Raw genomic sequence first — 27,332 nt, forward strand, 5'->3', positions numbered from 1 at the left:
GATGATCCTCTGAGCAGAAAAACCTCCTACACAAAGCTGTCTTTTAAAAGGCACAGCCTTACTCCCATCATAAATTCTCATGTCTATATTCTGCCTAACATGCCTAGAGGTGGGGCTGAGGCACAGCCTATTCAGTAGCTATGAAGAGATTGCTAAAGAGCATATACCATGAGTAATTACTGAAACCATTTTACTAACAGGGATTTGGGGGTCCCTGTCAAAGAGTTAACACAGAAAAAAACCCCAAATAATCCCACTTTATACTGTTTGATATAACACAATAATTTTTTTATTCTATGTTTAAGAAAATAACATGGAATCATTTTTAGTATGATTGTTAGTCAGGAAAACAAAGAAAAATACTTTAAACTTATTTAGTTAAATTTACTGAACAATTTTAAATTTTAAAGAGAAGTCTTCAGTGCGGTGATCACAAATTCATGTTGAAATGAGACAGAAGAGTGCATATCAGGACAATACTTAGGATGTCACTGTTAAGCTTAATTAATCATTCTTATTTCTCTCTTGAGTCATCATAATGAGATTTTTTAATAGGGAAACCACTTCAAGAGAATTTTTTGAAGTTGATGTTCTAAGAGATAAGACAGAGCAAATGCTTTAGCTTACAAAGATCCTGCACAGCACATATTATTAAATGTTCAAATGAATGTAACTTACAGTCTCTATTTCCATAATCTGCAGTTAAAGGAAGAGATACATAGGAAGCTTTTTCTCCATACCAAGGAGTGTGGGATTTTACATTTGTAGCTGTTTTGAACTTACATTACTAGTATTTTAGTTTGATTTTTGGTACCCCCTCTGAACACATGCAGAAGGTTGCATGCTGGTAGCATAAGATTTTTCTTCAATTATCATAGCAATATTTTTAAGTAGAAAAAAAATATGGAAAATATTAAAGAATTTCCTTATCTGTTGTTCTAAGAAGTGGCTTTTAGTTAGAAATAACATTTGAGTGGAACCAAAATTTTAGCATAATGAAGAGTGATATTTGGCTCTGCCATTTCAGGATCTCATCACATGGCTGCCTCAGCAAGTTGCTTTTGGTTTCAGCCTCTCTCATTACCCCTTTCCATCTGACTGAAATCAGCTGATCTTTTCAGGCATTCCCACAGTCAGCCAACAGGCTACTCACTGTCAGAAACCCAGCACCATATTTAGGGTGTGCCTTTTACATACACAGGCCAATAGGAACACAGTTGCCTCATTTTGTCTGCCCCTTCAGAGCTGTCTGCCCTCCCATCACAAAATCCTTGCCAACTCCAGAGAAAATATTCTCAGCCTACATGCTTGGCTTTCTGAGTCGACATATACCTTTGCTGACAATGCAAATCAATAATAACAATTAAAGGTATTTTAATATATATAAAATATATCTTACATAATCTGAATAAAATGTAATTAACTTCTAACATCCATGCAATGATTTCATTATTTCAGCTTAAAAAATAATTCTCAGAATCTAGAATCTCCAAGAAAAATACTCTTTGTTTCACCGTTTTCTGATTAATTCGACTTTGGAAGAAAAATAAACACATTGCTGTGTTCGATATTGTTGCACAAGATAATTCACAAGAATGAAATGTGTTCAAAGTTCCTAGAAAAAAAATGCAGCAATGCAGGCTGCCAACTTGTTCAATGTCAAGCTCTAGGCAGTATAGCAGGACTAGCAGTAAATGACTCATAGTGAGTCACGCTTTAGCTATTTTTGCTTTTAAAGTAATGCCAGGCGCTGTCTTAATATTCAACCCTGAGTAAATTTAGCAATGCAAGAAAACAAGTGTTTCCATGGTTGCTCCTTCACAATGTTTATGGTATATACACAGCCATTAGGCACAGGAATTAAGCCAAATTAAGAATATGGAAATCTTCCTCTTTCATTTACAACTGAATTTTGCTACACTGGGTTTCATGACTCACTCAGCTACTAGTTTTTCCAACTCTAACAAAAATGTAAAGCCATAGCTAGCACACCACTGTTATGTTAGTGGTCAATAGCCACTACTTTCCTGTAAATTACAGCTTATGCTGTGTACACTGCTGAGCTGGAAGCATGATAATGAAGTATTTTTTTCAGGACAAAACAAGACTGGCAGGAAGGCCTCACTAGTGAATCTAAGTACATCCATCAAGGGTAAAATGTTCCGTGACACTTCTAAGGAGGAGTTGGCAAATCTAAAATCAAAGAGGAGGACTGAAGGGAGGAAGGAGGTTGTGGCATCACCTGAAAAGGGAAAGCAGCTCCAGAAAAAGGAGGAAGGATGCTGACTGAGGCTGGGGAACAGTTGGGTAAAATGAGAGAAGTGGTGATGAGAGTATGACAGAGCTGGAAAATATCTTTTCATGACATAGCTGTGATGTGACAATACCCATATGCAGGCATGATTTCAGTGCAGCCATCTACACAGCCATGTCTTCTTAGGTGAGCAAGTATTTGTGGAATTCTGGAATATGAGCCCAACTAATGTAGACATATGACAAAACAGATGTAGACATCAAAACAAAACTCTTCTGGAGATCAGAAAAGAAGAATTCAATCTGAATTGTAGGAAAAAAAAAAGACCCACAAAAAACCCAAAGCAGTGGATGCTGCAGCAAAGGTTAGGTGAATAGCTTACTTTGCCCACACTAATAACAGAGCTGCCAAATGACTACATATGATTGCTAGTTAAACTTTTTTGTTCCCATTTTAATACAGTGATTTATTCATTAGTCTTAAATAGCAGTAATTACTATTTTTATTGTAGAAGCTGATAAAGCAATCAGAAAGCTTTTACATTTTTTCCCTCGAAGGAAACTCTTTAGCTTTTCTGCATGAAGTCTTCCATCCTGTGAAAAGCAAGGATTGGTTTTCTGCATGCTTTCCTATCTGACTATAAACTAGCCACTTCATTTATACTGGGAGCTTAGATAGATCCTGATGAACAGCCTTCCTGCAAAAACTTCTCTTGATTTCACCAAGTCTCGGACTGACCCTTCAACTTTCAAATAGGAAGCAAGAGAGGGTGGGCTAGATCCAAAGAACTGAAGCAAACTACTAAAGTCCAAAATGACAAAAAAATTCTGTCCCATGGCCTCTTAACCCTGAAAGTATCTATCTCCAGTAAGTCTCTCCCAGGTTTTCCAGGGATCGGAAGATCTGAGCTCTGTACTTGTCCAGAGCTGCCCCAGCCTGAAGATCTAAGAATACATGGTTTGTCCCACAACCTCTGGCTCTTGAAAGGAGGCACAGCTCCATTCAGGTGGAAGAAGAGAAGGTGATGATGGAGATGTACAGAACCCAGATTTCTTTCCATTTCTTGCTGCAAGTTAACTAGTGGAGTACACGGTCATGCATTCTACCAGCCCCCTTCCACTTCCAACTACACATGGTGGCATTTTGCTACAACCTAAGGACTGCAGAGTGCCCTTTGCACACCTGCCTGCAGCCAAGGGGTTGCTGAAAAGCCTATGAGCAATTATGTGATGTCAGATGTGAACTCCATCCCATCCAGCAGCCTAACTCTGATGATGAGTAATGAAAATTGCTACAGAGGGCATGAGGCAGGGAAAGCCAACAGCAATGTTTTCCTGGTATCGTCCAGTCTCCAGTAATCCAGTCAGGGTAGGATCCAGAGAGGAGTCAAACATGTCATCTTCCTCATAAGGGCTTTTTTCAGGTGCTTATTTGTGAATTTATTGGCATCACTTCCTGGGAAGCTGCTGTAGTCACAAGGCTATGGTATAAAACATAAACACTCTCACCCTCACTCCATTAACTGCTTCTCTCCCTCAACAGGTATTTTTAGTACCTGTTGGAATACCTGTTAAGCAACTTGTCTTTAATCCTAAAATCACTCACTGCAAGTCTGGTAACACAAATCTACATCCACATTTGAGATTATAAGACACGATAAACCTATCCACACTTGTAAAGTCAGATGCTATGTCTGAAATCAGAGCTAATAACTGCTGAAAGGTGACAACTTCAACCACTCCTCAGATGGGACAAAACATCTGAATGCTCCAAGCCTGTTTAAGTGTTTGATTTATTTGACTTTGTGCTAATGGAGATTGAAAGCAACATCCCTTAGGTTAGCCCTGAGAAACAGTACATAGAATTAGCACTTCAGCTCCCCGATAACATCAGTAATCATTTGAGAGCCCAGAATTCCTAAATCTACAGATTAGAGCCATGGTCCATTTCCTCTCCAGACACATAATACAAGCACAGGTGCTCAGTCTCACAGTAAAAGAGATTCATTACCCTTGTGTTGCTTTAAAGTTGGCACATTTTTAGTCAACTTATGCAACACTGTGATTGACATACAGATGTAAAGCACTCTGTGCTGACGGAACAGACTTGTCACTGAACAGAGCTGTTCAAGCAGGTGTGCCATAGCTCTCCTCCTGGGAGCCAAGACACGTAACTCTAGGCTCTGGCACCCAGTCTGAGGCCCACAGATCTGAAAGATGGGTGTTGCAGTCCTTTAGTGCTTCTCTAGCTTTATTCCTCCATTTCAGCTCAACATCTAACAGATTTGGGGGAGTGTGAAGATGATCTCCAGTATATTAATGGCATGAAATTCAAGTTGGAAAGAAACCATGCTCTACTGTGAGTTTAAGAGGGAAATGAAATAATGTGGTTATCAAAAATTACAGTAAGCAGCCAATGCACATGAACATCTGATATGTTTATTAATCTTGCTGTATACTACTATTTTATATGTTATTATATGTTGCAAGTATAGATCAGGGAAAGCAAAATTCCACTGATTTCAGACCTACACTGGCACCTACCAAAGCAAGGTCTACCACAACCTGCCACACTTCTGAAGGACACACCAAAGAGCCACATGGCAAATAGTTTCAGGACCCATAAAACACCAAGAGTTTTACTTTCTCTAAACTAGAGTATTCTGAAGTTACCATGCAGTGTGATATGCACTGATGGATTATATTTAGTCAGCATTATCTCAGAACTACTTGCCTGTTTCTCCTCAAGTGTGTTTTGTCCCAGCAGTCAATACAAATGCATTACTTGGAGTAGTAGAGTTCTACTTGAATTAGTATTTCCACTGATCCTCATGCATACTGATGGCACAAAGCTCCACCATATAAATGACTGAAATTAACATATAGAAAGAGTGAAAAAAACTACTGTCCTTCCAGATAAATATTCAACTAACAGAAAAAAAAAGAGTAAATAAAACAAAGTTCTCTAATTTTAAAGCTCCACTAAGCTTTATTTTTCTCCTTCCTCCTCAATATACTAACTTCAAAATGAGAGCATCTCATTAAAAATTTTTAACACTGAGGTGTTTTCCCTTTCCTCTTTCTTTGATTTTTTTCTCCTTGGACTGTTCTCCACCTGTTTTCTTGTGATCACACTTAAAATTTATACTGTAAGCTCATGGAAAAAGATTGGAATACCTGTATCATCTGACTTTTAAATCTTTCTGAATAGCGGGCAACAGATATAATGGCAAGTAAAATTGTACTTAGCTGTCAGAGGCACTCCTTGTATTTTCACTGCTCAGATTTGCAAAATAGTATGCATTACTATACCAGGAAAGAAGTGAATAAAAACTCTAAGTGAAATCACTGGTGATTTATTATCAGAAAGCAAATTTCCCATTGGGTATAATACATCTATTTAACATTTCTGAATTTTAGATACAGTCAAGGTTCAATACCTATCCCTATGCTTCTTACTCATCTGAAGTTTATAAAATATTTCTGATGAGTTCAAGTATGGTCACAAGACATGAGATTTTATAAGTTTCCATGTTGCATAACTGGACTACCATAGAGTCAGGAAATGCAGGAACTGACTGAATTGAACTAAACTCCATTAAGGGAGAGCATCTCTATAAGCCAGGGTACAGTGCTGGAACAGGAACAATGAGCAAAAACTTGGTCACAGACTTATTTTGCTTGAAATTTCTCACCATCTGAGCAAGTCCTAAGGTTTTTCATCATCCTTCCAAGAGAAACAACAAAGAAAAAATTAACATGTTTCAAGATGGCATTTTGTTAGATATTGTGATTAAATGCAACATCAAGGGAATAGAAGCAGCATCTAGAAGCTCCCTTCCTGACCTATATATTCATATGAACAGTAAAAATGCCATGCTGGTAGCATCAATGTGCTCAGTTAAGAGAGAATTATCCCATAGCAGTAACAATAAATTAACCTAAGTATTATCCCTAACTGTATAATAATAATAAAAAATTATTTCCATGTAACACTGTTTCCTTTCTAAATTTTATAGACTCGGTGCTGACCTGAAAGCCAGGCTGATATAAAATCAAGAATTACATCCTGGAAAGACTTTTGCAATGGAATGAAATGTAGATCTTTAAAAAATACATGTATAGATTAGATGACAGACATAGAAAGAGATAAGAAGATCTTATCCTCAAGCATCTGCTGATTAGAAGGGCAGATATTTATAACAGGAGAGACCTACATCGGATGCTCTTTCTCGTATAGATATGTCCTCCCTGAGCTGAATGCTTTACTATAGGGCTAAAAAAGTCAGTGATTCACTATTTCCTTCTGCAGTTGTTGCCATTTTGATATATAAATACACTGTGGACAGAGAGAGAGGGGGACTGATTCCAGAGTTACAGGTCAATCACTTAGAAGATCCAGGGTCAGTCAAGTTCTGACTTTAAATCACCAAGGCTGAAACTCAGGTCTCTCATACCCCAGGTTACTCATAATGGAGAAGAGTTGTTGGAGGGGAGTGGGTTGATTCCTCTTTCATTTTAACTCTGAATTACATGTCAGAGCTCTAAATGCCAAAGCAAGAAACTTCTTATTCCGATCAATTGCATTAGAAAGGCAATCATTTCATCAAAGAAACCACCACAATTGCAAGCTTCTGCATTATCAGAAAAAAAAAAAAAAAAAAAAAAAAAGCACTAATTTTTACCCTGGAAAAGTAATTCCAGATTGCAGAAGGAAACTTCTGATGATTGCATTCATTCTGGTCCTCACAAACTAGCAAGGACAGTAGCTGTGATGGTAATTCTGCACTCTGGATTTGTTCTTCGGTACCATTACAGCTCCCATTGTTATACTGTGTGAGCATCCCATTTATCTAGTTTGTTTCTCTAGCTGATCTTTCCAGAAACTGTGAAAAAGAGTAGTTTTAACTAATTCCATTATCAGGCCCTCATCTCTTAATCCTTCAAAACTACAAGTGGGGCTAGCTCACTCCTGAGGAAATCAACTAGTTCCTCCCAGGAAATAGCCAGACAGGACAGTCCCAAAGGGAAAAGACATGCCAAGTTTCTCTTCTCAGGATAGTCCTTATGCCCTACCCAGAGGTCAGCTCTCACTCACTAATGCCTCTTCACATACTCATTTCACTCCTCTGGGGCTGCAGGATTCCCCCTCACCGTCATGCCATGAAAACATTACTCTGGCACACTAAAACATACTTAGGTCATTATCTACAGTTCTTTGAACTCAAAAAAAAATCACAAAAACATAATAATGATGCTCTAGTGACACTAGAGAAGCGGGACAATGGAATGTTTTGCACTCAATTGGACATGGCTGCTTTGCTCCACAGGCTACCAGTCCAGAGCAGCAGGGATATGAGCCAGCCCAGGTCTCTTCTTGCACAGTCCACAAAAACAATACACCCAGAAATGAATTCCAGACATGGGTGCAAGGTCCAGACCCACAGAGTTTTTAGGGACCTAACTCCCAGTGATCTGTTCTGAAACTAAATGACTCGATCTGACACAACAAGAAGGTAAAAAAGCAAAGACCTAAACCACAGACTCCTAAACTTCAAATGAACTTCTCAAGTGCTGGATCCTCTTTCATTTCTTTACTAGTCAAGGGTCTGTCTGTAAGGGATTTTACGTAAATGAAAAGTGCATATCCCACACATATCACTGAACTGTCATAACACCAATCCCACTTTCAGCTGGAATTTTCAACTCCTGTGCTGAAGTTGTTTTCTCATAATTAGTCAATAAGGGGATTTTAAAATATTTTTTACATTGAAAATATAAGGAAAAATACACTAACACTACTTTACATCTGATTTTCTGCCATCAGAGCTAAGTATAGGGATGAAAATAGGCCAACTAAGAAGTAAACTACAACTGAAGAGAAACACAGATCTGCAAATCAGTTATGTGAGTTCATACAAGTAACTTCAACTATTTCCTCAAATTTCACCACTGCTGTGTGGTAAGAAGTAAAACTAACTTGCCTACCTCAATGTGATGTTGTGAGGATTAATTGGATGAAACTCATCAAGCAATATAATACACAATGTCTTGCTGCAGCTTGTTTTCTTATCCTACTAAAAGCAAATCAAAGACCTTAGTCTTTCCTGGAATCTGTGATAGACTGTTTTTAAAATTTAAAGATAACTTCTTTCATAGTGACATTTTTTCTATCCCAAACTGTATCTAAAAAAACATTTTTTCACACCCTTATTTCTCAGCATATGTATAGCTTAAAATACACATATCAACAGGGCATATGGCACCTACTTGAACATTAAATTTTAAATCTTCTCCTTTCAAAATATTTGCTTATTGATAATGACTATAAATCCATACTAGCAAAATGATACATACTTTTTCCTTTTAAAGACTCAGACACTTTTTTTTAATTCAGTGGAGAATGCAAGAAAGATCCTTACAACTGCAATGTACCTATTTTCCAAACTACATTACAGTGACTGGCTTCCTGTGACAAAAACTTGCCTAAACTACTATTGAGTCTCAAAATTATTTGTCCCCCATGAAAAAAAATTTAAAATCTTTCCTACATTTGCCAAATCCAGTCCTTAAACTGTTTGGCATAAGCGGCAATATTGTCATTCACTCAAATCTTATCATTTTCCACAAAATCACTGCTGAAGCACGCATCTGTTGTGTGTTTGCAGAACCCGCAGTTATCAAGGATTCCAAAGTGCACGTTATCAGCTGCTACAGAAGGGCTATGAGATCTGTCATCCTTTGTGCACCAAACGTGACACTAAATAACCTTCAGCAAATACAGTAGTGGCAGCTAGGGTCACAGGAGAAGAGATTATACCTTCTGATTAGCTCTCCATATAGAGTATCATACATTTAAACTGCTACATGGAGAATAAAGACAGATCTTAGTTTCATTCTGTGAAGACAAAATTTCTCATACTTTCTGCCAGAAGATAGATGCCTTTGATATGTGTATATGTATGTGTATAAATATATGTATAGATATATTCTGGCACGAAATAAAAAGACTCAGTAATACAACTTCAAACAGAAGGTGGGATTTTAAACTTACAGAAGACACAAAATGCAAAGTTACAATTCCTTCAAGGTTTAGCTCCTATGGGCTCACTCCTGCAAGGCTCTGTACTGTGGTCATGCTCCAATAAGGAAGTGAAACATGCCAGCAATCTCACTCATTTCAAAGGATCTACTCATAAAATTTAATTTATGCAACTTGCTTGAGCATTTCACTTAATCAAAAGGAGATCACTAAGTACTTTGCAGATCTAGGACCCTTATGTCTAAGGACAGCATCAGTCATGTGGTGGTAAGGACACAAAACAATTTCCTTACCACACATGCAATCATTTTGAACTTTCGGGTATTACCAGATTTAGTGAATACTCCTCCAAGTACTCAGTTATTTGGAAAAAATAACATAGGCACTTGGAGGTACAAGAAATGGTTAAAAAAAGGAAAAATCAACCAACACTCTTTCCTACTACTTACAGTCTAAGAAGGTTTGAGTAGAAAAATGAAACTGTTTTCCAATAAAAATAAGAAGTGGGAATTTAGGAAACTAAGATAGTTCTGAAAGCAGACTTCAGAAAAATCACTCGCTGTTCACATAAAACCTGTCTGACAGTGTTTTGACACATATCAGAGGTGAAGACTTTTCATCACTTCACAAACTCCAGCTAAAGTAGCTGCATAATAAAGGCTCACAGATTTAGAGAAAATGTCTGAAAACTGTCTGAATGATGAGCAGAACAGAAACTGCTCTGAGGCATGATCTCATCCTTACTGCCACAGAGATGTACTTGCCCAGTTTAATTTCTGCATCTTGGCTGCTGCTGAAGTTCAATGCTAAGAAGGTCTCCTTCCCACAGAACTGCCAAGGGAAGACAAGCTGAAGGTGATACAGCACCGTTCTCCTCCCCGAGTATTGGAGCTACCTATGGCACTGCCTGTCACCTGTCAGGGGACAGGGAACAACCATGCAGCTTCCTTTCATCATGGTGGCAGCAAATATCAAAAGAGAAAATATATTAGCTTAATTTTCTGTTAAAATAAGGTTGTATTTAACTGCTTCATACTTTGCACCATACCTAAAAACTGTGTTGAGAATGTTTTTCTCCTTCAAATCTCAGTTAATTTCTAAGTAGCAAGACAATGTGAGAATACAATATTTAATTGTTCAGCTGTTCTAGAATACAAATGTCAAACTTTGCATAAAAGATAAACAATCATTAATGGTAACTCATCCTAGAAGGCAAATCATTTTAGTATCTACCCTGTCTGTTCCTTTGAGATAGAAAAGATTGGAAGAAAAAAAAACAAAAAACAAAAAAACAAACAAAAAAAAAAAAACCAAACAAGCCCGTCTGAGAAAACCTGGCAGAAGTTTTTATGTTTTATCTAATTGAGCAATAAAACCGAATTCCAGAAAAAAAGCTAAAAACTCAACCTCAACGGTGTATGTGCTCTTGAAAAAAGCCAGGAATTGTGAACTAAGTTGCAACTGGTAAGGCTAATAGTTGAAAACAAAATAATAACCAGTACTTGTTGATGAAGTTATTAATACATGTAACTCACATCCAGCAGTTTTGAAGTGTGTCCCAAAATTTGCAGACACATTATAATGTGCTGTTAAGATGAGGCCAGAATTGTAGGACTCATGCTTTTGAAATCACGGCTCATACAGAAGAAGGTAAAGAATACACAGATAATCTGGCTTAAGGATGAATGCTGAAGATTTAACAGAATGACCATAATTCCTTCTGACAAAACAACCCCACCAAAACCACATGTACATATAGTATGTTTTAAGGTAAATTACCAGCCTATGGAAACTAGTAATATCTTTTACAGATTTTATTAATCTTCAGCTCTGCTGGTATTGCAAGTGAAATGTTTAATAAAACAAATCTGGATTTCAGGCAGCAGCAGCAGAATGATGTCCTCATAGTTTTTAAATAATATTTTCTATTGTGTTTATTTAATTTGGGTTTGTTTTTCAACAGGTTGGCCAGTTAGAACTTAATCCCATAGCTTGAACTGAATGTATCACCAGAGCACACAACCCTTCCTCAGGCAATTACAAGGTAGAAAGTAAATCCAAAGTCAGTTATCAAGATTTTTATCTTCTTAGTTACAAACACCTGGAAATGAGAAATTACAACATAATGATGGGGCAGCAGTAATTTTATGGTAATGTAGGGAGTGAAAATTACACTGTTTTGTGGTCTGCAACTTCGTATGTTCATTCTTAAAGTAGTGCCAAGAGCTCTATTAAACTCAAGAGATTAGTGCTGAAATGCATAAAGATGGGAAACAAATATACTAAGCCTTCAAGCTCTAATCCTAGGGAGTCTTGAGATACCAGATGTGAAATTCACCTTGTCAAGCATGTCCTATAAATCTCTATAGGGAAGTAATCCAAAGTCCAGTGAGAAAATTCTTTCCACTGGTTTCTTTGGGTTTTGGATAGGGCTCCAAAAACATCCAGAATTCAAGGAGAGCGAAAGGAGAGCACCCAGAATATAATTTTCCAATGGTATAAATCATTAATCTATGACTCCTGAAGTTCCTGCGATACCAGTTTATGTTGAAACCAAAATGTAGGATGGGAGGGAATAGGTACAGGGGTCAAGGGACAGCAAGCAGAATAATATGATTTCAGAACATAATCATGACTGGGGAAGAGCAACACAAATAGTGTCAGAGCTCATGAACTTTCCCAGCAGCAGTAATCAGAGAGATATTTTAATGACTGCTATATGTGTGGGGCAATAAAAGTAGACAAATTTTGTTGTGTTGCATAAATAACCAAACTGTTTACTCTTCAATTTTTCTGGTAATTTACACACAAATAACCTAAAATTTTAACACTTGAAAAAATTCCATGGATTTTTAAAAAAACAGATTTTAGTAATCTGCAGTGTTGTACGGTGGGTGCACAGAAGCTGTAAACCTGAGAACACGTACACTAAGCATTTTCCAACAATACAGTTCTACGATTAAAGCAAAGGTCTTCTTAGTGTTGCAACACATCCTATGTTGTGAAACAAGAGCAATTTGTTTAAGTGACAAATGAAAACAGCTTACCTAATCCTTTTAGGAGATCCTATCAATTAAGAAATAAATGTGAAAGGTCTTCAAATGAAAAAGCCCACCTTACAAAAAAGTGTGTTTTTCATGATATTTGTGTTCAAACATGGCAGGAGCTGTGGGAGTCTAAATAAAACTACCAAGGTAATTACGCTGGCTTTTTTCTACACAGATATCAATTTAAGTAAGTTTTTAAGAATACTCGTATCAGTTTGAGCCATAAGTGGCAATTCTATATTTCAGGGCAGTTAGTCAGATTTTACTGTTTAGCATTCAAAGAATGATTTTTAAAAAATCAGACTTACATTGTTTTTTCATCTCCTTAAGTTGATCCTTAAAATACATATATTTTTCATTCCCTAGTAAATCTGAGTCACTGTTCATGCTCTCCATTTCAAGGAATTTTTCTTGTGCCAGGTTTCCTAAATCTGGTAAGTTTTCTGGTTTTTCTCGTTTTACCTGTAGGGAAGAAGAAATAGAATGTATTATGACACATTTTAATACAAAGCAAAAGACATCAAGCAAAATTTCATTAGCATAATCTCAGTTTCTTTTGACTACAGTTAGGCTTCCTGCTCTGAAGCCATAACCTCCAAGTAATTAATTTCAGTAAAAGTAAGTATGAAATGTAGCTATTAGCTTCTCAGTGTCATTTAACTCATTTTCTGGGTACTTCTCACAGTAGCAAAAGGGAAAACTGAACCTTGCAGTCAAATTTACCTCTGTAAGTGGTGAAGGTAAACATGTTAACAGGAGCCAGCATAACACTTAATGAGAATGAAACCAAAGTATACAACTCTGTTCAGAAAACAAGAAGATAAGAGAAAATCTGAAATAACTTTTAAGAGTTTTGCAAAAACCTCCACTCTCTCATCACTTCAGAATCAGGTTTACAGAAGCCTACAATCTACATGCAAGATTAGTGTGATAACACCAGCAAGAACAGTACAGCTAATGTGAAAGGAAACCACCTCAATTTATTTGTGCTGTGTGAACAAGAAGCATTAAGCCACACAAGCAGGCAAAAACACAGTTTCTTGAAAAGCACGTACTTACAGCAAATACACCTGGAATGATCTGAAGAATAAATACCCAGAAAAGGGAAGTCATCACATAGACAACATTAAGGTATTCTAAGAATGCAACAAGCACTCTGGGAACCCCCTAAAACCAATAACTGGAGATTTCTGTTTCTCAAGGCAACATTAAATTCTAGGGAAGTGTAAAATTGACAGTTCATGAGAACTAGTTTAGGGACTGTGCTGTACAATGAGGATCAGCAACAGCACCAAGTCAGAAAGCAGGTGGACATCAGTCAAATTCTGAATGCTAAGCATTTTCTGAACTAGAAAAATGCCACTTCTATCCTGAAATCATGTCAAAATAATCTGAAAAAAATGGAGACAAGCACCATTTCTGCTGAGCCACTCTTCCCCTACCACACATACTAAAATCTGCCCTTCACCAGACCATGACACCATTCATTGTGAAAAACAGGAAAAAAAGGAGCCTACTGAAAAAAAAAAAACCAAAAAAAACCCCAGTCGATTTCATAAAATAATTTACAAGTTTAAAAGTTTACAAAGACCTTGGAAATCCTACAGAATATATTTTGTTTCAGGAGTCAAATAAATAAATGTTCACATAAAAATGGACTTAGCAGATACATAAAATGAAAAAAAACCCACCTTTACTATCACTTAAGCAAAGCAAAATAATCCATAGAACTATTACTTCTTCCAAGAGCAAAGCCAGTTTGGCACATTTACTTTCAGCAGACACAAGTTGTGGCAAGAAGAAAAATAAGAAAAAAACATGCACTGCCAGGTGATAGCATGAAGTTTTCAAAGACACCTGGAGATAAAAGACCACCTACCACAACATCCAGCTGAAAATAGGAAAGACTCAGTAATACTTTGGTACCAAAGGAGCACAGTGACTATGAAAGATCCACAGCACGTCATCAGAGATGCTCAGACTGCTGCAGGAGCCAGGCAGGAATGTAGAGTCTTTATCCCATGAAACCTGACCAAAGGAACAAAGGAAAACAGAGCATCCTGTGCCCCGTGCAGCAAGAACAATCATTCACACTCAAATGGTTTGCCTGTGCCAGCATCACAGCACCCTGCTGCAACAGAAGGCCTATCACAACCCCAACCAGCATTGTTCAGTACTCAGCTGGAAAAGAAACTTGGCTATCAAGCGTATGCAAGAACAAAAAGGCACTTACTAAATCAAAATCCATTTAAAATGCAAGGTGTTATAAAAAAATGCTTTGATCTGGACTCATGTAGTGCAAACATATTCCTTTCTGCAACATCACACTGACTTTACCGACATTCTCTCTTTAACATAAAAGTAACATGTAGAACACACAACAATAGTCCAAATAACAACCCAACACTAAGATCTGCCCTCATGACAAATGAGAGCACTATGGCCAGATCCCATATAGAAGATCCAGCTGTGTATACTAAAAATAACCCTGAAGTGCTTCTAAGTTGCTGATACTGACACCAAGAGTAAAATAAATTATGTGGACATTCATCACAGGCATCCCTCAGCAGTAAAGACAATGTCAATAATCTTTTCCTCTCCACAGAGACCACATTACACATTGATAGAGTTACATCAGGATCTCTTTATCTTCTTCTTGACTCATGGAAGATTTGAGTGCAGATACGCATCAACATAACATCTTCAATCATACCCTCAGACTGAGAGGTGAAAAGAAGGGCACAGCCAATGTTAGTTCAAACAGTGGTTCTCAACTCCAACTTCCAGAATTAAAAGACTTTATACATATGAGCAGAAAAAAAGGAAGGAACTGTAACTTACAGCATTATGCTACCAAAAAGGACACGTTTGAGAAGGTGCATTACATCACTCTGTGCTGGTGCTACCTCACCTCAAGTGCTTTGTGCAGTTTTGGGCACCACAATGTAAGAAAGATGTAAGTCTGTTAGCGAGCACCCAGAGGGGGGCCACAAAGATGATAAACAGCTTAGAGGAGGAGCTGTATGAGAAATGGCTGAGGTCAGCCCAGAGAAGAGGAGACTAATGGGAGAAGCTCATTGCAGTCTGCAACTTCCTCACAAGGGGAAGGGGAGGGGCAAGTACCGACCTCTGCTTTTTGGTGGCCAGCAACAGGACCCAAAGGAAGAGCATAAAGCTGTGTCAGGGGGATTTAGGTTGGGTATTAGGAAAAGGTTCTTCACTCAGAGGCTAGCCAGGCACCGGAACAGGCTCCCAGGGAAGTGGTCACAGCACTGAACCTGACGGAGTTCAAGAAGCATTTGAACTACGCTCTCAGACACATGGTGGGATTCTTGGGAGTGTCCTGTGCAGGGCCAGGAGCCGGACTCAATGACCTTTGTGTCTCTTTTCTAGTTCAGGATACTCTTATGATTCTATGATATGCACACGAATAAACTTTGTCTGTGCCGCTGTGGAGCTACAAAAATTTGCATGAAGCCATCTCACTAACCTCAAGAGAATGCTTACATAAAACTCTCCCTCAGCACCTAACTAATCACACAGCTTGCTGCCATAGGTCTATTAAAGTAAGAGCTAGCCTGCTATTTGCTAAGGGTGACATGAACAACTCCACCAGCTATAGAGAGAAAAAAAAATCATTCACACCAGCTCTATTCCAATAGCAATACATTACCAGACTGTGAGGACAGCCCAGCAATGCAGCACATAAGACAAAGGCTCAGACAACCACCTCATAGAGAAACCTAGAATCAGATGTGAGAGATGCTCAAAGAATGCACTTTCTTGTAGTTTAACTTCTTTCATGTTTACAATTTAAATTCAGTTTCTGTTCACTTCCACATGATTGCTTTCATTAAAATGATTAGTAGAGACACCATTCCTGACCACACTCAGTACTCTACCACACACGTGCTATTACTGAAATGCCAGGTAGACCTTCTGGAAGGTCAACACATCACAGGGAAATAATAAGGCATGTCCACCCACTATAATAACAAGCAAATACATTTTGCTGTGCACAAGCAATTTCAGTGCTGCATATCCTATGCCTAAGAGAGGGCTAGAAAATGGTCTACACAACAACATAAATGAAAACGAAAGAAAATGTCCTATCATTTGGGAGATCTGTGAGGATCTCCCCTAGATCCTCCCAGTGGGACAGAATTACAACATCTTATACACTGCATCAGCACAACACCTTTACAGGTTCATTACAGTTTTCTTTAGCTCTTGCCACCCACCCACTCCTACTCTGCAAATTCTTGATGGATGCAGGAATGATAAGATCAGCATAACAAAATGTCTGAGGGCAATAAAAACATAGGGTATGGCTAAAGACACAAGGCAAAATTATCAGTGTTCAGGGTACCAAGTTGGGGTCATGCTTCTTCTTGGTCTCAGCAGCATGTCAGATAAAAGCTTACCAGCAGACCTGAAGTCATTGACATGTTCAATTCCTCAGAATAAGTTACTTCACATGAGAACCATGAAAGACACATTAAGCAAACGACTGTTCATTTAGCAGCACTGTCAGCCAAAACCAGCATGCTAAGTAACACCTTGCAGTCATTAGTCAATCCATTGAGAGCTACATTGATTTTGAAATGGGGTGGAGGCATACACACCCTACAAAGCATCCTGGAAATTACACTTAACGATGAACTAGGAGTGTTCAGGACATATGGTGAAAAGAAGTATCAGTCACAACATCTTGTTTACAGCAATAGAAAATGCAAAAGCATCTGCTGTGCCATACCAGCAAAGAACCACATGGGTTTTTACATGGGGGCTCAGCAATAAGGAAAACAGACATGTTATATATAACATACATATACATACATTATCTACCAACAGTCCTGATAAGAAAACACATTTGCAAAGGCTAAACACATAATTGTTTAGGAAAACGTAGCTGTAGTTTCACTATCAAAAGATGCCTTCACTCATGGCCTCACACCACACCACCTGGTCAGAGCGATATGTGCAAAAGGGTTTCTGTGTTTGACAGGCAGTGCTTATGGAATGAGCCACTTCATGACTTCTTCTGCCAATATCTGTCTGTAAGGATACACCTTCCTCTCATGGATTCTTCCACTGGGAGGGTGTCTATTCTATGCCTAAACTGTTAAAACTATGCCTCCAAAAATCAGGCTTTTTGAAAGGCTAGCTTGCAGAGCCTAAGGCAAGAGTAAATGCAGGGTATTCCAAAGGACAGTCTGGGAAATTTTTATTTCATCAATTACCATAACCACCAAGTCAAAAATAAATTATTCTTTTCCAAACCAATCTCAGAACGAGTAAGGTCAAAGGTATCATAAACTAAAATTGGACCAGTTTGCGGTATTAGTCTCCATACAGTAAGGGATCAGTGTCTAAAAAGGTACTAATTAGCATAACCCTGCATGCTGCACTGCAGCATTTAATAATCGTCCTGCCCAGTCCCAAAACACTTCACAAACATTAAAGAATTTAGCCTCAAATACCCATTGTGATATGTACCATGTATTTCACAAATGGAGAGGCTGTGGCATTCGGAGATTAATAACTTGGCCTAAGGTTGCACAAGGAGACTGCGGCAGAACCCAGAATAAATAAATCCCAGTTCTGTGCTTTGAGCACAAAGCCATCCTTTTACCTTCTCCTTTAGCTGAGGGAAAGTTCAAATTAACATGTGCATTTGGTTCACTCTCTATAAAGAGGCCTGAAACAGCTTGGCTGCTTGGCAAACCTTGTGATAAAAGAACAGCATTCTGCCTGTCACAGAAATGCTCCACCGGTCTTTGCATTGCAGTGGTTCAGCATGTGACACAGCATGGCTATTTTTTAGCCTTTTTGTTCTTCTCTCTCTAGCATAGAAGTCCTTTAGCAGCATATTTTTATCCTGTCACTGTTCCAAGATACTCTTTCTCAGGGCTATCTTTTATGTCCCTGGTATTTGGATACTTGCCAGTACCATCCACTTTATTTCTCAGAAATTTCTTGCCATACCTGAACTATGTTGCAGTTTCCTCGAATCTGTGATAAAATTTACAAAATAATTGTCTTTTCATAGAATCCAGAATTCTCACCAGAGTCTTTCAAATCATGCATTATTTGTTCCCTGTAATTTAATTCCTGCAAAATATGGACTTCTGAAGTTTAATTTATGGATATTATTGACATTTGATTTTTGTGAGGTACAGAAACATTCCTGCTTGCTAATGAAGTTTTAAAAGACCAAGTCAGCTAAAAGGGCAGAATTTCTTCATTTTCCAGATTCTTTGTTGTTTCGTTTATGAAAGGGAGGGTGATTAGTCACTCAGTGCTATAAAGTTCAGAGGTATGCAGTTATTTAGATATTTATATTCTTTTGGGACAGCACAAAAAAGGATATGCTGATGTTTCCACCTAACTCAAAACTCAGAGTAATTTAGACTGAATTTACACTACAGCCATGTGCCTCTGCATGTGGTTACTAAACATTGACAGCAGCTCCATCTTTTGAAGAAAAACTTCTTATAGTTCCTGCTGGGACTGAATTTCTTACCTCTGTGAATTTGATTTTGTGAAGGAACTCAATCGATTTTTCAGACAGCCAACTTCAGGTCCTTCAGGAACAGGTGTGCCAGCCTACTGCATCCTACAAAGAGCCAGTTCAGAAGCTGGGAACCTCACATTTTCTGAACTTACAAAACTTTAAAATGTCTGAACCAGACACGGACATATCCAAATCTGCTTATTTCAGAGAACAAATGCCAAGAATTGGCTGAAAATAACAGTAAGAATGTCAAAACAGCCTCTTTGAGCATCTCATATCTTAGAGAAAGTAACTATTCTTCCTTTATTTATCTCTGCTATGCAACAAAAGCCAACAGAAATGCATGTCACCTTTCTTTCTTTTTTAACAATTCCTACATCCTATTATTTCATCCTTACCTCACTAAATTATTTATTATTACAAATATGCAGCTTTTCAACTCACATATTTATTTTACCTCAGGGTAAGTCAAAGTTTGCTGTGATTATTTATTATAACCAATTTTTTTTTTCACTGAGAGGGAAAATAACATGGGAGCTAAGTAAATTTGTGGGTTGAGTCACCCATACACTTTGTGAATCATGTGAGAACCCACTGTGAGTCACCACTGTAACTGAATCAGGCTGCAAAATTTCAGCTCAACCTAAACAGTCATTTATTATTCTTCAATGGTTAGATACAAACCCTTAGCAAATATCAGATCATTTGTTGATGTACAAATAAAACATTGCGCTTGGAAACAACTGCAAGGACAGTCAAAAAGTGTATCATCATTCAGCAGCAGGAGCTGCAGCAGGAACACAGCTCAGCTGCAGCCAGGATTGCCTAAGGGCCCACATCTGATTCAGGAGATTCAACACCTCTGTACATCATGGCTTCAGGGCTGGGACTCCAGTTGAGCAACACCTTTGCAGACTATTGTGAAATACCAAGAGAGGCAGATTTGTAAGGGCTGACCCACACTTATGACACATACTGCCTTAATAAACCAGGCCAGCACAACAGAAAATCACTGTCAGCACGATTCAAATATCCCAAAACTCTGCTAATGTAACAGTATGAAGATGAGGCAGGGTTGCCATGGTTCCAAAACAGCACATCAATGAAGTGGTTGTAGCTAGGGTGTCCCCATAAAAAAATTGCCTGTACCTTCCACAGTTTCCTTCCGCTACTTTAAACACAGCTGCACACGTTCAACCCTTAAAAAGAAAGTAAGCAGTGAGAGGTACACACTGCTTCCAGGTATATTGGGGTGTATCCAAGCAAACTCTCTCAACTCCTGGCACTCGACAGTCATTTCAGCAAGGCTATTAATGGACTTTGGCCACCCTGGTTGCTTCCTGTCTCCTGTTTAGAAAGGAACCATATATATAGGGTGGGATTAATGTCAATGAGCACCAGGTGAAGAAACAAAACTGCCTGTGTGCTTGCAAAGTTTACAGTCTGAACAGCATCTCTTGGGGTTACCATATATTAGAAGTTTCACCTCAAGCAAAATGCTCCACACACATTTTAACAGAAAAAATCAACCCATTTGTATTTACCCCAGTTACTGACTGTGGTAGAGAAGATGGTGAACACCCTTTTGTTTCTCCCCGAGACCCTTTGTGCAATGTTTTTCAAAGTGCAAAGGGGTAAAAATAAGCAACAAAAGGGGATCTTACTGAAATACCAAGATTAAAACTACCTGTTACCAGTAACGTAAAAATGGCTCACAAAAACAGCAGTAAATGTGAATATTAAAGGTGTGGTTTTCCCAAGGTACCAAACTGAAGAAAGCTCATGGATATTTAGCACCTCAATCTTTTCAGCATTTCTGAAAGTCTGAAATTTTGCTGTAAGGGTTGGACTAAATATTCTTAATGACTTCAACAAAACAGAAGTCTGTCTTCATCTTGTTTTCTGTATGTTTTATTCTATATATGAAGTACGAATATGACAAAGCAAAAACTTTGCTTTGGAAATAAGCTACACAGTTGGCATTAGCATCTGCATCTTAGTTCAAAGCCACCTTGCTTCATACTCTCCACAATAAAGGACACCTGAAAAACTGTGAACAGTGTGAGAAAACTGCAATTAAGCACAATAGTAGCAATAGCAATACCTAACTGTAAAGTGGACTTGATGAAATCTGGTAGCTGACTCTAGAACAGGAAGCACACAAGAAGAGTTTTTAAAAATTCAGGGATATTTGTCTTGCAACCCTCTTGTAATTCATACATAATATGGTTCAAGACATGGTGAAGGAGCAAGGCTATCTTCTCCTCCTACCTAAAAGTTCTGCCATAAATAGAGTTTACATGAAAATTAATTTTGGTGCACTAGAGATACATAGCATTTTGCAGTAAGTAGTTCTGCCTGAGCACAGAAGAAGGCATGTAACAGCAAAACTAACCTACAATTTTATTCTTTTAAAAATATTGCTTTGTTTTAACAGTGTTTTAGAAACTGTGAGGCAGATGGTGCATCTGTTTTGGCAAGGTTGATTCAGCAAATGCATCAGGCTGCTGAACCAGTTTACCAAGCTGCTGATTAATTCTCATATTTAGCAAATACATTAACATGGATATTAGAGCTATTTTTCTTTCTTTAATATCCCACTCAAACTGATGGGAATTTAGACATTGATTTCAGTGGGAGCAGAAGAAGGCCTTAAGGTGATTTCGGATTAACAACCTGTTTACTCTTGTATGGCTCTGCTTGTTTGACTAAGATCACTAAAATCTATGTTTTCTACAGTATGGAAATAAAGGGCTAAATCCTAAAACAAATACAGTTCAGTGTTATCTTCAAAAGCTCCTATAAAACACTGATTTATGCCAGCTGTGTAGCTTATTCCCATACAAATACAAAGTGTGACTTGTCCTTCAAAGACTTTCACACAGCAACCATTGTTAAAATCTCTTGTTTCTCCAGAGGGATGTTTTCCATATTCTTTGGAAACATTCTTTCCAAATATTCTTTTCCTCCTGTGAAAGTCAGGCAAGCTTTTTCAATTTTTACCCCTCTTGGGTCTTTTTTTTTCATTCATCTGATGAAATTCTTGTCCTCAAAAAGTTCTTCAGCCCTGACAGCATTTCTTCTTCATACTCTCCAAAACAGCACTGTGAGTAATTTCATCATTTTTCATTAGGAGTAAATGTAGTCTTTATATTTTTGAGAAACAGCAATAAGGTATCTTAAGTACAGACTCATGCTTCATTCAAATGGACATTAGTTGAAAAACACAAATCCTGGTTGAAACTTGAAGCCTAGACCCATCAAATTAATATATCTTTATTAATATGCAGATCAGGTGGCAATAATTCCATCGGAGTGAGCTCCACCTTTAACACAGCACAGTGAATTCTGTGATAGCACAGGACTGCACTAAGCAAAACAAGCAAAAAATCCAATGAGTGCAACTGTACTAAGCCTCCCAATTTCTCTATAAACTGGGAATACCAACCTTACTTATACTCAGTGGGTACAAATACCTCACTTGTCCCAGTCTGTGCTTGGTGGCAGAATTGCCTTTTATTTTGCATTTTACTGCAAATGCCAGGGAGACAAGTCTCTCCTTTGAGCCTTTCTACATACCACATTCTTCCATCCATATTAGTGATGTTTACTTATCTAACTTCCTATTGGGACAGCCCTCAATGGAGTTATTAGCCACTAAATCCCATGCCTTACTTCGAGTCTTATCCTTCTTGATTTACCAGTTCTGGGTGACAGCTTGTGCTTCTTCCCTTGTCTTGCCAAACACTATGCTCTCTCCTAGTACATGCTCAAGTGATTATTTTCCCTTGCACTGCACACTCTGAAATGGTAACATACCCTTTCTGCTACATAGGTGTAACAGGATATCCCCATTCCCTAATGTTAACAGGTTCCCTGCAGGCAGACAGAAAAGGATGTTTTCAACTGCAATTCTTTTCCTCCTCTTTGCTTATAGGTCCATCTTTGTAATTCAGCTTCAGAAAAAGAACTGGATCAGAAAATGAGCATTTCAATTTAGCCTTTGCTCCTCGTATGCTAGATAATGTTGCTGTTCCTCTGTAGATACCAGATTTTGCAAAGAGAAGGTGTGCTGTGTAACAGCCTGGATTAATCTTGTTTACATAACCACCCAATGCATCCTTCCCACTGACCTTCTAAAATCCTTGGAGTCTATCCACACCTTTCCTGTTATCTATTGCAGTATCAAGAGGCTGATTTGTGCCATCAGATAACTGACGATGCCAGTCTCTGTCACTCTACCTGTTTGATTTTCAAAACAAATGCATTTACACTCTCTCTCCCCTGGTCCTCCTACTGTAGGAAAGCTCCTAACATACATTTGGGAATGCATCTTTAAATCCTATTCAAACTCCTTGGTTTACATCATTTTCCTTTATTATGACGCCAACAAATGCTTTCACAACTGATTGTTTCTGTGCCAGCTGTGTGTCCTGCATGACTCAGCCCAACTTCCTGATTCCAGCACATCCCTTTTGTACCGAGCCTCCCAAAACTGGGTCTTCAAAACTTTGACAAAACCTGAACAGTTTTTTTGCTATAGGTCGTTACATCAGTATCTGCATCTTAGCTCAAATCCACTTTGCTTCAAAATCTTCACAGTAAAGGAAACCTGAAAAGCTGTGAGCTGTGTAAGAAACTGCAATTAAGCACAATAGTAGCAACAGCAATACCTAACTGTACAGTGCACTGGATGAAATCTGGTAGCTGACTCTAGAATAGGAAGCACACAAGAAGAGTTTTTAAAAATTCAGGGATATTTGTTTTGCAACTCTCTTGCAATTCATACGCAATGTCTTTTTAAAAAGTTAAATGCAAATTGTCAATCCAGGTTTAAAGTTATGACTAGAAATGAAATCATATTCCAGCTCTCCAGCATGTATAGGCTCCCCCATTACACACAAGCCCTTGATTTTGTTGTTGGAAGTAATTAAAATCCAACATTAATTGCTAAATATTTCATATTTAAAATAAGAATATCTGTAAATGAGACTGTGTGACTGCAGTAGCAATTTACTCATGTCTTCAAAATGTGGCAGCAGGGTGAGAAGAAACAGGAAAAAAAGAGAGTCCTCACCTGCAGTTGGAAGGCTGAAGGAAACAGTTCTGCCTGAGAGTCTGCAGGACAATAGGAAAAACAGGAGCACAAACCAGAACAATTCCTAAATGAAGTACTCTTCAGATACACTGTTAAAGTGCTGTTTGTATAAGCAAAATAAATTTTAAAACTTAGCCTCAAATTTAAATACACTTTTCTTAATATTGATTTGGCTGACATGTAAAGGTGTTAAGAGTAGAAATCTTATTTCTCTCCAAGAACTTACTGACACAGGAAGCCACACCACTGCAAGTTTGGACATAATATTGGAAGAAAAAAATCAGTACTTTTTTGACTATCAAAAACATTCTCATTATGCTGCCTCATAATCACAGAAATTTTATGCTGTCCATGATTAGAAACTGTCATTTATCATAAGATTTAAAAACATAAAAAAGTAATTGTCTTCTAAACTTATTACTCTGTGCCTGCAGGTATTTTCTTTCTGTTATTTTTAAATTCAATCGACAGATTTTTTTTTTCTTATTCCTCAGTTTCTGCAATGCTATCATATTTGTCCCCCAAGTTCTTTCAGGCTGCTAGTACAAGCCCTATGCCAGCCAACTCTCTTGGTAACACCTCTCCTGCCATTTGAACTTCTCCCTACATCTTCCTGAATTTACAGCCTTCTTATATTTAGGTTTTGAACTGGTTCTTCCTCTTTCTCATATAACTTTGCTTTCCCTTTTCAGATTCTTTTGACGCTCATCTCATCACCATTCATCACAGTTTTTAGTACTACACTTTCCTTCTTATAACCCTATCAAACTTGCTTTTCCTTCGTTTCTCTGACTCACTGTATATCACACGCTAAACTGATTCCTGTCTTATTACTAGCCCTAATTATGGGATGCCTCCATTCTTCCTTTTATATATTACATTCTCACTGAACACCTACTGAGTCACTGGCAAAGGATTTAGGGAGCAGACACAGATGCAGGTTGCCTCCCCTGCACACAGGGGTCAGCAGTCTTGCAAGAGCAGTGGTTTACACTGACCTCCTCACGGGGTCTTGTAATGCTTTCCCTCCCAAGTGCACCCACTGGTACCTAGGATTATTTTGCTCTGAGTGCTTCTACTGCACAGTTTCCTCACTGTCAGTGACCTCCTTAAGTTCACCTCATTATAAAGTGAAAATACACCATCCAAAGTGGAACAGTATAACTCAGTGTAAGTAATTAAACTTGTAATTGCATCTCACACTTCAACAGGAATCTTCCTTATGAGTACATGTCACAGTAAAATACTTGATCTGATTCTACTCAGTAGCTTTTTGCAATCAGATTAAATTTCAGCTACATCTCAGCCAATCACTTTGTATTTTGGTCAATGCCTGTAGTATAACTATTATCAACTCCCATCATAGAATCATTAAGGTTGGAAAAGACCTCCAAGATCAAGTCCAACTCCTGACAATCACCATGTCAACTAGTTATGGCACTAAGTGCCACATCCTGCTGTTTCTTGAACACTTCCAGGGATGATGACTCCACCACCTCCCTGAGCAGCCTGTTCCAAGGCTTAACCAACCATTCAGTGAAGAAATTCTTCCTAATATTCAAACTGAACCTCCCCTGGTGCAGTTTGAGGCCATGTCCTCTTGTCCTGTCTTTGGTTGCCTATGAGAAGAGGTCAACTCCCACCTGGCTACGGCCTGTTTTCAGAGAGTTGTAGAGAATAGTAAGGTCACCTCTGAGCCTCCTTTTCTCCAGGCTAAACATTCCCAGCTCCCTCAGCCACTCTTCATATGACTTACTCTCCAGACCCTTCACCAGCTCCCCTGTCACTGGCTCCAGCACCTCAATGTCCTTCCTGAACTGCAGGACCTAGAACTGGACACAGTACTTGAGGTGTGGCCTCACCAGTGCAGGGGGACAATCCCATTCCCTTTAGTTTTTGTCTTCTGCTATGCCATATAGAGTGATTATAACATTTATTGCTTCATGAATTTCTCTTCTTCCCCAACCTCAGCAGCCCATCACCTTGTTCAAGGGATTTTATTTTGACAGGAGACACAGATCACTTCTGAAAAATACAGGGCAGTTGATACATGACCTTGTTTGTCAAGTTCATGACATAATTCCAAGCAATGAGGAATCTCATCTTGTTATATAAAATACTACATGCAAAAGAACCCGAGAAGAACAGGACAAACAACTCCCTGAGGAAGTTATGGATTGCAATCTGTAAACAAATGCATCATTAACTGGTCAGCTATTTCATTGTTTGCATGACAGAATACGACATGCCTACTGCAAACCTGGGTAACAAATATGGGAAAAAAAAAAAAAAAAGAACACTCAACTCACTGGCAGAAGAAAAAAAAAACCTCTTTTGCAGAGTCACTAACTCAAAATGGAATAATTAAAACTCCCACTTCAGAAGCTGCCACTTTGAAGTGGAATTGCAGATCTCTATTTGCATATTAGGAACGCTTGTGTCGATTTCCATGCTCCATCTGGGCAAGAGACTGCAGATGAGGATGACAAGGCTCTGAATTAGGACAAATCAAATGGATGCAGACTCATGAAATCCTGCACAGATAATTATCAGTCTCAAGATGGTGTAATTAGAATATTAGTATGGTTTCCTCCTTTAGCAGTAAATACATTTTTACAATATATAATGTCTTTATGTCTGCTATTTAATATGTCAGCCGTGCTTAAACTCCTTTGCATCCTTCTGTTTGGTCTGTCACACTATTGTAACTCCCTACTTTGTCACAGACAACTAACTAAATGTACAAAAAGACTATGCTGTAGCAAAGATGCAAACTGTAGTACTGAAGCTTTAGAGATCTGGCTATCCAAAGAAATCCTCTCCCTAAATTAGACATTCAAACCTTGTATAAAATAGATGGAGAAAGTCAGTGTCAAAAAATAGGAATCACAAAAGCCAGCTATCAAAGCAGACTGTCTAAGAGACAAGGAGTTTTACTGCTCTAATGGCAGTGGGTGCCTCCTCCACAAACCCTTTCCTTCAGTCAGTTGCTTAAGCCAGACAAATCCTTCCTCATAAACAATGATGAGAGAAATCCACATACTATCAGATTTAATATCTCGGTGGTTGAAACAGTCATCAGCAAGGTGAGTGACCCGTTTTCAAATCTCTGCTCATCCCATATTAGTTGTCCTAGCCCATAGGCTATTGGGTATTCAGGGGTAAGACATCTCGATCTCTCCTGTTTGAAGTTGTTCCACTTTGTATAACTAATTAAAAGATAATTGCAGCAAGTATTTGAACCTGACTCTCCCACATCCCAGGTTATTGCCTAACCATTCAACCATGGATTCAGTTTCTCATTTTGTTTCTTACATCATGTAAGCACTTTTGAAAATCCTGCTCTCTGTATTTTACATAAAAATATTTACAGAG

The 27,332-nt window shown here is 38.3% G+C and overlaps 1 protein-coding gene across 1 annotated transcript in view; it reads right to left on the reverse strand.

Annotated features, from left to right (window-relative positions):
* NSMCE2 (NSE2 (MMS21) homolog, SMC5-SMC6 complex SUMO ligase) overlaps window positions 1-27,332 on the reverse strand; it is a 126,236-nt gene that overhangs the window by 52,802 nt on the left and 46,102 nt on the right. Inside the window, 1 exon segment of the mRNA XM_068181289.1 lies at window positions 12,651-12,804. Coding sequence (XP_068037390.1) covers window positions 12,651-12,804 — 154 coding nt within the window.

Source organism: Anomalospiza imberbis, chromosome 1 (assembly GCF_031753505.1).
Source record: "Anomalospiza imberbis isolate Cuckoo-Finch-1a 21T00152 chromosome 1, ASM3175350v1, whole genome shotgun sequence".
Classification (NCBI taxonomy): domain Eukaryota; kingdom Metazoa; phylum Chordata; class Aves; order Passeriformes; family Viduidae; genus Anomalospiza; species Anomalospiza imberbis.